We start from the raw sequence: 13733 nt of genomic DNA on the forward strand, positions 1-13733 counted from the left end.
TTCTTCTTCTCTCCACCAGAATTAAACACAATTAGTTGAGTGTGTCTCCTTCAAACAAACTGTTTAACCAATAATTCCAGACTGTTGCCTCCTCAAAACTGTGCTCGCACAAAATGATGTCCTGAAGACCTTGTTATCTTGATATGTCAACGACACCTTACAGATGTTCAGCTCCAATGATCAGGATCTAATGTCTCTGTCCTGGAGTGTGACTGATGGTATCTCCTTATAAATAAACAACCTGCTGTTCCTGCCAGAGAAACAGGCACACGCCCATCAATGTAAAAAAAGATTTGCTTATTATTGATCTTATTTGGTTTTAAAATAGAAAAGGGAATGCAGTCATATCCTAAGATACCAACAATTCACATGAGTTAGTCACACCAGCAAAATACGTGTAGCTTTCCCAGGTTTCCAGGGTACTGAAGGGTTACGTAACCTGGCAACAAGCCACTCAGTCAACTAGTAACAGAAACTGCACTAACAGAAACCAACTGGAGAGCTATTCCCCCACTGACCAACCTTGTGATCAGTCAGCATGTCTGATACTACCATTCCTCAGTATCTCACCAAAGTGATACACAGCCTGGGGTACTGAGGCTAAATATTTCATCACCATGAGACGGATCCTATTCTCAAGCGGCTACACACATGCAAAAAGGTTTAGCTCAGATGACAAATAATTTGCTGGGTCAGAATATAAGCCGATTTTTACTCCTTCCCACCACCCTCCACAACCCCCAGCAGCCTTCGATCTTGTGAGACGATGGTTTGCGCCTTGGTGGTAAACTCTGTTAAACATTGCCCAGTGTGTCTCAGGAGCCCCGCTCCGACATGGCAGTCTCCGCTGCCTCGACAAGGTGCACGGTTAGCTCGCCTCTGTTTTCTCCGGGCTCTCTTCTCAGCCAGCCGAACTTTCCCTTTCTCCTCACTTCTTCCAGTGCCCCTCCGAGCAGTCATGCCTCCAGCGGTCAAGGCCGTCAGCGACTGTCTCCCAACTGTCTGTGTCAATGTCCGCCATTTTCACATCTTGCTTGCAGGCATCCTTGTATTGGAGGTATGGATGTCCAGTGGGGTTGTGACCCAGTGGCCAGTTCACTGGACAGAAGAAGGTCTTTGGGTATCCGGCCGTCATTCCCCCATCCCTAGCTTGGCGAAAACGGACTGGCAAGGGGGCAGTTAAAATGAGGCCAGTCACTTACGCTCCTGCGACCTCGCAGCCTTCCCCCCCCGCTATCCTGAACTTAAGCTGATTTTTCGAGCAGGGAAGCAGAACGCCTGCAGGAAGGTGGTGGTGGTTGGGGGGAGGGGAATTCTATAAATATGCAGGTCAGCTCTGATGATGTCATCTGGATCTGCAACTTTAGTCGAAGGCTTGAATGGGGTGTGCCCATCAGAGTAAACCTGCTGGGAATGGATTGTAGGCTTGGAAGAGGCCCAGCTGGTTAAGTGTGCACATTTTTAAATTTAAGTTTCCTTAAGAGCCAGGAGGCAGTCTCCAGGCCTCACAGGAAGCCTCGGTTCCAAACCCCACCAATTTTCCCCAGATCCCTACTAAAGCCTCCCACCCTCATTACCTCTAGATTCCTCCATTTTCACTGCCGCCAAAATTCTGCTCCCGCTCTCTGGCCAGCTAAGTGGACTGGGTCAGTTTAGGGTGGGGCTCCTGAAACATTGATGGAAATTAGATCCGATCCAATCAATCAATCAATCGAGCCTCCGAGCTTTTGGGCTTCCCACTTTGGGCCTAGCGAGGTACCATAGCTGACCTCCTCCCCCTCACTTTTAAAATTGGAGCCAGGGAATTTGCACATCCTGAATTAAGAGCATCAGAAATAGAAGTAGAAGTAGGCCATTTGGCCCCTCAAGCCTGCTCTGCCATTCAAGATCATCATGGCTGACCTGATCATGGCCTCAACTCCACTTTCCCTCCCTGTCACAGAATCACTTGAATGACTCCTGAGTATTTTGCTGAGGTCCTGGTAACTCTTTAATGTGCAGAAGTACTAGCCTGACCTCAGTGCTGAACTTTATTAGTTCCTATCTACGTTCCTTGTCCTATAGTCATCTTCTAACTTGGTTCTACCCTCTCTACTCCAAATTACAATCAAAACCACGGTTCAACACACGTCTCCCTCCGCAATTCATTTTTGGAACCAGCGTACTGCTAATAACCACATACACTGTCACTGGGTCAAAATCCCGGAACTCCCTCCCTAACAGCACTGTGGGTGTACCTGCACCACATGGACTGCAGTGGTTCAAGAAGGCAGCTCACCACCACCACCTTCTCAAGGGCAATTAGGGGTTGGTCAATCGATGCTGGCCTCACCAGTGAAGCTCACATCGGCTTGAATGAATAAAAAAGTTACTTTTATATGCTTAATCAAGATTGCTTAAATATTTCAAGAGGACAATCAGCACAAGTGCTGTGATTTTACCAGGATTTAACAGCAAGTCTGCTTTGAATTTAATGCGCATTATCTAATAAATTACTTCTGGCAGTAAAGCACAATCCAATTATTTTCATGGGGCGGAAGCTAATGGCCCAGTCGGTGTGGGGCTGTGAAATGCAGCCAGCCGCTCAAAACGCCAGCTGACTTTGGCAGGAATGGAAGATCCCACCAACAGGAGGGGCCATAAAATCCCGCTCAGGGTTCCTGCTTCTCCCCCTCCCCACCAGGGCAGACCTCACTCACTGCAGCTTAAGAGCAACTTGGCAATGGCATCGCTTGCAGAATGTCGGGGAAACAATCTACCAACCTTCCCACTTCCAGGCCGTATGCAGCTTGCAACCAGGTTCGGGTTTAACTGAGACGCCCCAATTCTTGCAGGTAAATTTAAAACCTGTCCCAACTTTAACATTCCCAACCTGCAAAATGTCTTCTAAATCTAAATGTGCTAGTCCCGGGACTTGTAACTAGCCTTGCATTTCAACAGTGACTATACTTCATAAATAGCTGGAAAAACTCAGCAGGTCTGACGGCACCTGTGGAGAGGAAGACAGAGTTAACGTTCTGAGTCCGTATGACTCTTCATCAGAACTCCATCAGTTCTGATGAAGAGTCATACGGACTTGAAACGTTAACTCTGTCTGCCTCTCCACAGGTGCCGTCAGACCTGCTGAGTTTTTCCAGCTATTTTTGTTTTTGTTCCAGATTTCCAGCATCCGCAGTACTTTTGCTTTTATACTTCATAAATGCCTCATTTCGCTGCGACATGTTTTGGAACATCCTGAGGTCATGAAAGGCGCTACATAAATGCAAGTAAAAACAGAAAATGCTGGAAAAGCTCAACAGGTCTGGCAGCGTATGTAGAGAGAGAAACAGAGTTAACAGAGTTTTGAGTCCGTCTGAAGAAGGGTCCTACGGACTCGAAACGTTAACTCTGTTTCTCTCTCCAGAGGCTGTTAGGCCTGCTGAGATTTTCCAGCATTTTCTGTTTTTATTTCAGATTTCCAGCATCCGCAGTATTTTGCTTTTATCTTCTTTTACATAAATGCAAGTATTTCTTTATTCTTTCTACTGAGGAACTATTCAACCAAATCTTTTAGGCAATTTGGGATGATAAGCGGCAGATGCTGTTTTATGTGTAATTAGATTGGAAGTAAATACCAAAAGAAGAATTGTGTATTAAATGGAACAACAGGTACAATCACTGAGCAGATTAGATCAAAGCGCTATTACGGTAAATAAATTTATGAAGTTGCCAAATACTTAATAAAGAGAACAAAACAGGTAGAATGTAATCTTAAATAAACTCTACTGTTATATCGGGCTGGTTCGACAGATTACATCTGGCACAACTCCAAAGTGTAGCTTCTGATGTAATTCATGGAAATGCAGCAGCCAATTGATGCGTTGCCTTTGGTCTATTTTAATGGCAGGACAAAACGCTATTTCTCACTAGTAGCATGATCACACAACATTGTCCCTCTAATGTATGTGGGTCTATAGAACATAACTGCCTTTGGACATTGTAAGATAGCCCAAAAAAAAATCAAAACACAAGGATGTCAAAGGAAAGGGTAGTTCTCCTGTACTCTAGAATAATGAAATCATCTCCTGGACATTTCCTTTGTGATTCATAGTTGACTGCAGTGTTCCCAACATGTCATATCTGAAGTACTGGCTAATGCTTTGTTCACCAGGAGGTTTGAACCTTTTAAGAGCCCGTGAAGCCTTTCAGAGGAAAGCAAAGACATAACTGCTTAACGCTAAAGGGAAAGGGGCTATGAAGAATAACTAGATAAGCTCTGGCTCCTTATGCCTTATGCAGTTACATAAGACACTTAATAGAAAAGGGAATGTAACCCTGAAACAATTATTTTAGATATACCAAGGAGACAGGATAAAGAGGATACAGGTTCTGACATGTCAAAGGCATATTTAAGGGCAGACAGAAGCAAAGTGTTCCTTTTAACAGAGAGTGTTTAATAGCCGGAATAAATTGCTGGGAAGGATGAATGACATACTGTCATGAAATAATGGTCGAGAGTTTGTGTTCTGGAAGATGACGGACCTTCTTCTGTAGCATATATCCAGCACAGGTACAATGGGCCAAAAGGCCTCCCTATGTGTTTTCTTTATGTCAAGTCTTACAAATAGAAATGTTGAGTATCAATTTGCCAAGGACATGAATGGAAGAAACTAAACTACACTCCTCCCTTCACCCACCTTCTTGCCTTTGGTGCATGGGATGTAGATTGTAACTGTCCCTCCTTTGTTGGGAGTGTGCAATTTATTGAGTGTTTCCTCAATCTCCCCTCGTCTGTTCTATTTGTCTGCTCTCTGATACCTTGTTCTTCTCTGTAACCGGTTCGTGCTGTGTCCTGATTGGCACATCGGCAAGCTGTGGTGATTGGCTCTCGGTCATGTGGTCTAGAGTCACCTGTTTTCCCAGTGCCGTTTTCATGGCACGTATATTCCATTGACAAAATCTCCTGGGTCTGTTGTTTCTGAAAAATCAAAGATTACATGAATTTAGTTTGAGAGTTTTATTTCTCACCTGAAAGTATCGGCATCCTTGCAGCACATAGTTCCAGGCAATGGTCGCCTTCTGGTGCAGGAATGAAGAAGAAAGAGAGAGACAAAGAAACAAAAGAAAAAAAAGTGAGTAAGAGAAAGAAAGTGAGAGAGAAAGAAATAGAGAGAGAGAAAATACTTTTGAAGAGTAGTCACTGTTGTAATGTAGGAACAGTTATTAGCCAATGGAAGGGATGGGGAGAGTGGACTGGATTAAATGTTGTCCCATGCAAAAATGGTCCAGCAACCCACACCCATTCTCTGCTCCAATTCCTGGAACTACTCTTCATTCTCCCCTGAAGCCTTTGGAGGTAGCTGGATCTCTGCTACTTGGCGTTTCTCACATGTCGGTGCAGGCTTGATGGGCCGAAGGGCCTCTTCTGCACAGTGAGATTCTGTGTGCTCTTCAGCATCCTGTCCAAGAGGTCAGGATAGGGTGGGGTTGTTTCCTCCGGAACAGAGGAGGCTGAGGGGAAGGTTAATTGAAGTCATGATAATGGGTTTGGATAGAGTGGATATGAATTCCTATTCCCCTTAGCAGGGAGGTCAAAAAAGCATGAGTCATAGGTTTAAAATAATTAGCAGAAGGTGCTTGGGGGGGGGAGAAGGGGTGGCAGTGTGGGGGGAGTTGAGGAGACATTTCTGCACTCAGAGGGTGGTGGGAGTCTGGAACTCACTGCCTGAAAGGACGATAGAGCCAGAAAACCCTCATTGTATTTAAAAGAATTCTTGATATACACTTGAGGTGTATATTAACCTACAGGGCTATGGACCAAGGGCTGGAAAGTGGGATAAAAGCAAAATACTGCAGATGCTGGAAACCTGAAATAAAAACAGAAAGTGCTGGAGACACTTGGTAACTCTTCTGAAAGAGTCACATATTCGGCTCAGGATGTTAACTCTGTTTCTCTCTCCACAGATGCTAAACATTTCTAGAACTTGTGGTTTTTATTTGCTGGAAAGTGGGATTAGGCTGGATTAGGCTGAATAGCTCTTTTGTGACTGGCATAGACATAGTGAGCTAAATGGCCTCCTTCTATATCATACATTTTCTATGTTTCCTATTAACGTGCAACCCTTGGCAAGGAGTATGAATACGCTATTCAACAGCAGACGGTAATACAGTGTGCACCATCCTATAGACACACACACACACACTTCCAGTAGAGTTTATTGGATCGTTATCAGGAACGAAGGCCCTAAGCAATTTTCTCTTCACCAATCTAGGGCACTGCAATCAAGTATAAAATTACATGGCCAACAACCATCCTAAAATCAGCTAAGGGCAGGCCCAGGGATTGCACTGAGCAAATTTCGTTAGCAAATTTACCTCACATAAATATCAAATGCAACCATAAGCATATGAATAAGGCGGCCTTTTGAATAACTAAGGATACCTTTCTTTCAGCTGCCATGCACCTGATAGGTCCTAGGAACATAGGAGGAACAGGAGGAGCCATTCAGTCCCTTGTGCCTGTTCTGCAATTCAATAAGATCATGACTAATTTGTACCTCAAGTACATATTTAGTACTTAACTAATTTTCACCTTCACCACCTTTCAGATGTCGGAATCCCAAGAGTGCACAGAATGGCTACAACTCAGAAGGACGCCATTCAGCCCGTCATGTCTGTGCTGACTCTTTGCAAAAGTAACTCACCCAACCCCACTCACCATCCTTCTCTCCATAGCCCAGAAATCCTTTCTCTCTCCAGATTCACTTTTGGAGGGTTCCACCATACTCTCAAGCAGCGCATTCCAGATCTTAACCACTTGCTGCATAATAAAAGTTTTTGCACATGTTGCCATTCTCCTTTTAGCAATCATCTTCAATCTGCACCTTCTGGTTCTTGATCCTTCAGCCAGTAGGAACAGTTTCTCCCCCTCTACTCTGTACAGGCCCCTCATAATTTTCTGTCCTCTATCAAATCTCCTCTTAATCTCCTCTTCTCCAAGGAGAACGGTCCCAACTTTTCCAATTTATCCACGTATTGAAGTGCCTCATCCCTGGAACCATTCTTGTGAATTTTTTCTGCACTTTCTCTAATGCTTTCACATCCTTCCTAAAGTGCGGTGCCCAGAATTGGACACAATACACCAATTGAGGGTGAACCTGTGTTTTATACAGGTTTAACATAACTTCCTTGCTTTTATACTCTATGCCCCTATTTATAAAGCCCAGGATCCTGAATTATTTATAAATGCTTATTCAACATGCCCTGCCACATTCAATGCAAATATATGCCCCAGTCTCTGCTCCTATGTCCCCTTTAGAATTGTACCCTTTATTTTATATTGCCTCTCTTTGTTCTTCCTACCAAAATGAATCAGTTCACACTTCTCTGCATTAAACTTCATCAACCACTTGTCCGTCCATTTCAGCAGCCTGTCTGTTCCTCTTGAAGTTTATCACTATCCTCCTCACAATACTTCCAAGTTTTGTGTCATCTGCAAATTTTGAAACTGTGCCCTGTACACCTAAATCCACTATATACCTGCCTCCAGTCCGAAAATCAACTGTTCATCGCTATTCTGTTTCCTGTCAGTCGATTTCAAAGCCATGCCCCTACTGTCCCTCTCATTCCATGAGCTCTAACTTTGCTGACAAGTCTGTTATATGGCACCTTATCAAATATCTTTTGGAAGTCCATGTACGCCACATCAACCCCATCACCCTCATCAACCCTCTCTTTTAACTTACTTGCACATTTCATATGCGACAGGTAGGTGAGGAGAAACTATTTCCTCTGATGGGGAGTCCAAAATGGGTGGGGAGAGGGGGATGAATCCATAACATTAAATTCAGAGCTAAACCATTCAGGGGAAGCATTTCTTCACACATGAAAATCTAGAACTCACTCCCCCAAAATTAAATTTAAAAAATTTAAAAACCAAGATCAATTGAGTTTTGTTAGGCAAAGGTATTAAGGATTATGAACCAAGGCGGGTAAATGGAGTTAGGACACAGATCACCCATGATCTAACTGAATGGCAGAACAGACTCAAAGGGCTAAATGGCCAGCTCATGGAATAAGAGTTCTTGTGTTCCTATTAACACATTACCAGGCAGTGTGGTAATATTTGCAGGAGTCCCCGTCAACCAATTTTGAGAACCAATAGGTATGGTCAAAAATGCATAATTGGTATAAAAGCTTTATTCCTTGATGAAGAACCATGTGGCATGGTTCCTATTCCGATGGGAACCATCGGGTCTGCCTCCTTTCTCTCCTGCACTGGTTTCACTGATGAAGAGGATTTCCGGAATGTTGTCCATCCAGTTTAATCTGGAGCTGATCGGGTGCCGCCCAACTGCAAGAAAACATGCTGCCGGCAAAGTATTTGTTTTCTTTTTAATTTTGTGTGGATGTTGGGACTGTATTTTTTTTTTTGTCCTCCCCTCTCGATTGCTGGGCAATGTGCACTGACCAAAAAAGCATCTCGCTGATTACCTCACTCTGTCTTAGACGATCACGTAGATGTTCAATCTGATTCCAAGCATTCCCCAAATCTTCTGTCAGCCTGGAATTTAATAGCAACGCTGTAAAAAGGGAAAGAGAAGAGAAGGTTGAGAGGGAATTTGGTAGAGGTGTTCAAAATCATGAGCCTGGGCAGACTAAATGGGAAGCAACAGTTCCCATTGGCCGAAGGGTCGAGAACCAAAGGCCACTGGTTTAAAAGTGAAGAACGAGAGGTGACATGAGGAGTAGCTTTTTCTTTTAATAGAGCGAGTGGTTAGGATCTGGAACGCACTGCCTGAGTGTGTGATGAAGGCAGATTCAATCGTGGTTTTCAGAAGAGAACTGGATAATAATCTGAAGAGGAGAAATTTGCAGGGCTATGGGCAAAAGGTGGGGTGTGGGGCTAGCTGAGGAGCTAGCCAGCACAGAGAGGAGAGGCCAAACGGCACTCCTTCTGTGCTTTAACCATCCTGTGATCATTTATAAAACCAGCCAAAGAAGCCTCATTTATTTGCACAATTTAAAAACAAAATCAATCCCAATGACAACTGTTTAAAGAAATAAAGTAGACTGCGGTTGTCCATTAAACATTGTTGGACTTGTGCATACTTTCCATTAGCTGCTCCTCGCACCTCTTCTGCATAAGGAGCTTAGGGCATTCCACTTGGACTTCTCGAGACACCGTGGACTTATGTCTATGGACTGGCTTCTGTGGTGACTCCACATTCCGCGGTGCAGAGACAGGTTTTGCCAGTGTTTCCCGATCCAGTTGATGGCGAGGCACCCTGGGAGATACCTGGGTCACAAGCTGCCGTTCCTCCTCACAACGTACCGGTTCTGTTGTCTGCATAGTGAGAGAAAAAAAACCCGCACACAATTTAAAAATGTGTAAATTTTGACAGTGAACTCGTAAGTCCACAGAATCTCACAGTGCAGAAGAGGTCCTTCGGCCCATCGAGTCTGCAGTGAAATGTAAGAAACCTAGTCCCATTTACCAGCACTTGGCCCATAGCCTTGAATGTTATGATGTGCCAAGTGCTCATTCAGGTACTTTTTAAAGGATGTGAGGCAACTCGCCTTCACCACCCTCCCAGGCAGTGCATTCCAGACCGTCACCACCCTCTGGGTAAAAAGGTTTTTCCCCCCTAAACCTCCTGCCCCTCACCTTGAATTTATGTCCCCTCGTGACTGACCCTTCAACTAAGGGGAACAGCTGCTCCCTATCCATGCCCCTCATAATCTTGCACACCTCGATCAGGTCGCCCCCTCAATCTTCTCTGCTCCAACAAAAACAACCCAAGTCCATCCAACCTCTCTTCATAACTTAAATGTTTCATCCCAGGCAACATCCTGGTGAATCTCCTCTGCACCCCCTCCAGTGCAATCACATCCTTCCTATAATGTGGCGACCAGAACTGCACACACTACTCCAGCTGTGGCCTCACCAAGATTCTATATACAACTCCAACATGAACTCCCTACTTTTGTAATCTATGCCTCGATTGATAAAGGCAAGTGTCCCATATGCCTTTTTCACCACCCCACTAACGTGCCCCTCCGCCTTCAGAGATCTATGGACACACACGCCAAGGTCCCTTTGTTCCTCAGAACTTCCTAGTGTCATGCCGTTCATTGAATACTTCCTTGTCAAATTACTCCTTCCAAAGTGTATCGCCTCACACTTTTCAGGGTTAAATTCCATCAGCCACTTATCTGCCCATTTAACCAACCCATCTATATCTTCCTGTAGCCCACGACACTCAACTTTGCTGTTAACCACCCGGCCAATCTTTGTGTCATCCACAAACTTACTAATCCTACCCCCCAAATAGTCATCTATGTCGTTTATATAAATGACGAATAATAGGGGACCCAGCACAGATCCCTGTGGTACACCACTGGACACTGGCTTCCAGTCACTAAAGCATCCTCCTGTCATCACCCTCTGCCTCCGACAACTAAGCCAATTTTGAATCCACCTTATCAAATTACCCTGTATCCCATGTGCATCCCATGGATATCCCATCCATCTTCTTAATAAGTCTCCCATGTGGGACCTTGCCAAAGGCTTTGCTGAAATACATATAAACTACATCAACTGCACTACCCTCATCCACTAATGCTTCTGCCTTATCTCAGGCTCCACATTCTGCTAGCCCGTACCCAATCCCTTCTGAACTCCAGAAGCAAGGGAAAACTAACAGCCTGCTGAATAAGAACGGTTTATGTGGAGCAGTGCAAAAATTCAGCTGAAGGCTTTAGAGCTTAACACTGTAGTCAGGGAGGTGGCCAGACAACAGCTTCTAGTCAAGCAATCCTGCCCTGCTTGACAGTAACATAGTATTTGAAAACTTGCATTTATGCAGCATTTTAGCATGGCAAAACATCCCAGGGTGTTTCACAGGAGCATCATCAAACAAAATTATACAGCAAGTCATGTATAAAGATTTTAGGACAGATGACCAAACGCTTGGTCAAAGGGGTGAATTTTAAGGAGCAGCTTTAAGGAGGAGAGAGAGAGAGGCGGCAAAGCTTAGGGAGGGTATTCTAGAGTTCAGGGCCTAAGCAGCTGAAGACACGACCACCAATGATGGAGCGATGGGAATCGGGGGTTGGCGAGAGGCCAGAATTAGATTGCAGACATCTGAGAGAGATTAAGGGATACATCCCTTCCAGCTGCAAAACATACAGAATATTCTTTCTAAAGCTGTCATTATGAACCAATCCTCCTTTGACTTTTTACACTGAGAGCAGCCCACATACATGCATGTCTCTCAGCTCTTGTGTTCAGAACAGTCAGGCCAGATAACATAACGTAACTGTCACCCCTAGTCCATGGTCCTTAAAACCCCCTTTTATTTTCATCTCTCCCCAAGAGTACTATGACAGCCTTCAACAACTTATCCAAATGTCAAGTGTATTATGTGTGCTCCTGGTCAGTTATTGCTGGCGAGCTAGTCAACCGTGGCGAGATTCACAGCCAGTCGTCTACCCTGCTTCACACCCACTCATAGACATACCTCGGACTTTGGAGCAAGGATACAAATAGTACACTCCTCACCGACTTCTCAAGCCAAGATAGGCGATGGTCACTCATGCACCAATACATACGTATCAGAGAGGGTAATGCCACAGGCAACTGGGCCACCTGCAGTTAAAACGGGGATTTTTTTGTTCTAGTAGGTTGTTTAGTCATGAAGTTGGGTGAGGCTGTTTTTAAAACAAAAAACTGGTTCTTGTGTTAAGTAAAAAGTTGGCAACTCATCAGGGACAGCCAGTTTGGTTGGAATCTGTCACCTGCCTAATCTGTGCTGCCATCACCAATTAAAGAGCTGATTGTGTCCTGTGAAGCACATCTTATTCATTATTAATATAAAACCCCAGGCAACAGCCCTGTCTGAGGATCAGTGCTGACGATCCAAACCAAAAGAGAAACGGGAACTTTTGTTTCATTCTTCCACACCGGCAAGGCCAGCTTTTGTTTCCAATCCCTGATTGCCCTTGAACAGATTGGCTTGCTAGGCCATTTCAGGGGGCAGTTAAGAGTTAACCGCACTGTTTGTACCTGGAGTCACATGTAGGCCAGACTGGGTAAGGACGGCAGATTTCCTTCCCTAAAAGGACATTAATGAACCAGATGGGTTTTCACAATTCTTGATAGTTGTCATGGTCACTATTACTGAGACCAGCTTTACAATTCCCAATTTTATTCATTGCCACAATGGGATTTGAGCCTGTGTCCCCAGAGCATTAGCCTGGACCCTGGATTACTAGTCCAGTGACATTACCACTACTCCACCATCTCCCCATGACTAAAGTAGAGAGGTGTCAGCCATGGCTCAAGGGTAGCACCCTCACCTGTGAGTCAGAAGTTTGTGTATTTCAGTCCCACCCCAGAGACTTCAGCCTATAATCTAGGCTGGCACTCTGGTGCAGTACTGAGGGAGTGCTGCATTGTCAGAGGTGCCATATCTGGGGTGAGATATTCAACCAAGCCTCCACTTGTCCTCTCGAGTGGAAGTAAACATCCCATGGCACTATTTCAAGCAAATCTGGCCAAAACTTATCCCTGAACCAACAATGCTAGTCGTGCAAATGATCTCACTGACCATGCTGTGTGCAATTAATTGGTCATTTCCTATAGTGACTGCACTTCAAAAGTGCAGCATTGGCTGTGAAATGCTTTGGGGTGTCCTGAGGTCGTGAAAAGGGCTATATAAATGCATGTTCTTTCTTTCCTAGTTATTCCTCATTTTGACTGAGGGCTATCCTCACTATAAAACCGTGACAAAGAATAAAGTGCACGTACTGCAGTGGTTCAAGAAGGAGCCCCACCACTAGCTTCTCAGGGTAACGAGGAAATGAACAAGAAACACTGGCCTTGCTAAGCATGCCTACAACCTGAGAATGGTTCCAAGGTGACTGCAGCAGCATTGTCATGTCAGCAGGCTCAGGAATCTTTCGGGTGTACAGAGGATTCAGAGGTTTAGCTCTGCCCACTTCACCTTCAAACTCATGCTGATTAGAGCAATGATAAGCTCCTTAGACCAAGGCTGACTTGCTTCATTTGGGGAAAGGGATGTAAGTTTACAGGATGCTTCCTACCTGTGAAACAGACTGGGCACTTGAAGAAGGGTCTGCGCGGCCGAGGACACTGGAGTTGGTTTGAGTGCTGGTTGAGGAATGATTGCAATGTGCCCGGGACATGCTGAGCAAGCGATGGATCTCCAGTTGTTGAGCTTTGATGGTTCGTTCTAATCTGGAAAGGAGAGTCACCAAGTCTTTATTTCACTTCACACAATCTAACACTTCTTTGCTAACACAACGTACAAATCGGGGAGGACATAATCTATGACGGTTCTAGTGAAGTCGTAAATAAGTTGTAACAAAAGAACGTTTACAGTTTGGCTAGAAACAAAGATCGGGGGAATTTGGGTATGGCTCAAAAAGGGTCAGTTTGTCGAAGCTTAGCGTCTTGCACTCATCAGGACAATCACAAGAATACCAATGTCAGGGAAAACAATAACTTTATACTGTATGGGAAGAGAGTGCTGATTGGATGACAAGTGGACTCAAGTTCTGTACTACCAAATTGACTATTCATCAGAGGAAATATTCTGAAACATTTACAACAGACAGCGACCAAGGAGGGACATGCTTGCGTTGGAGGCAGTTCTGAGAAGATTCTCTCGGCTGATTCCTGGGATGGAGGGGTTTCTTAAGAGGAAAGATGGAGTACATTGGGCTTCTAC

At 44.7% G+C, this 13733-nt stretch overlaps 1 protein-coding gene across 2 annotated transcripts in view; it reads right to left on the reverse strand.

The window, feature by feature from the left end:
* The window catches only part of LOC144672672 (uncharacterized), a 71186-nt gene that overhangs the window by 16408 nt on the left and 41045 nt on the right, over positions 1 to 13733 (reverse strand). For both annotated transcript variants that reach the window (XM_078534567.1, XM_078534561.1), the window contains exons 3-6: positions 13087 to 13240; positions 9091 to 9325; positions 8473 to 8561; positions 4677 to 4957 (exon numbers count right to left, since the gene is read on the reverse strand). In XM_078534567.1, the coding sequence (XP_078390693.1) occupies positions 4677 to 4957; positions 8473 to 8561; positions 9091 to 9325; positions 13087 to 13240 (759 nt within the window). The remainder of the gene's footprint in view (positions 1 to 4676; positions 4958 to 8472; positions 8562 to 9090; positions 9326 to 13086; positions 13241 to 13733) is intronic.

This window comes from Cetorhinus maximus, chromosome 3 (genome assembly GCF_964194155.1).
Source record: "Cetorhinus maximus chromosome 3, sCetMax3.hap1.1, whole genome shotgun sequence".
Taxonomy (NCBI): Eukaryota; Metazoa; Chordata; class Chondrichthyes; order Lamniformes; family Cetorhinidae; genus Cetorhinus; species Cetorhinus maximus.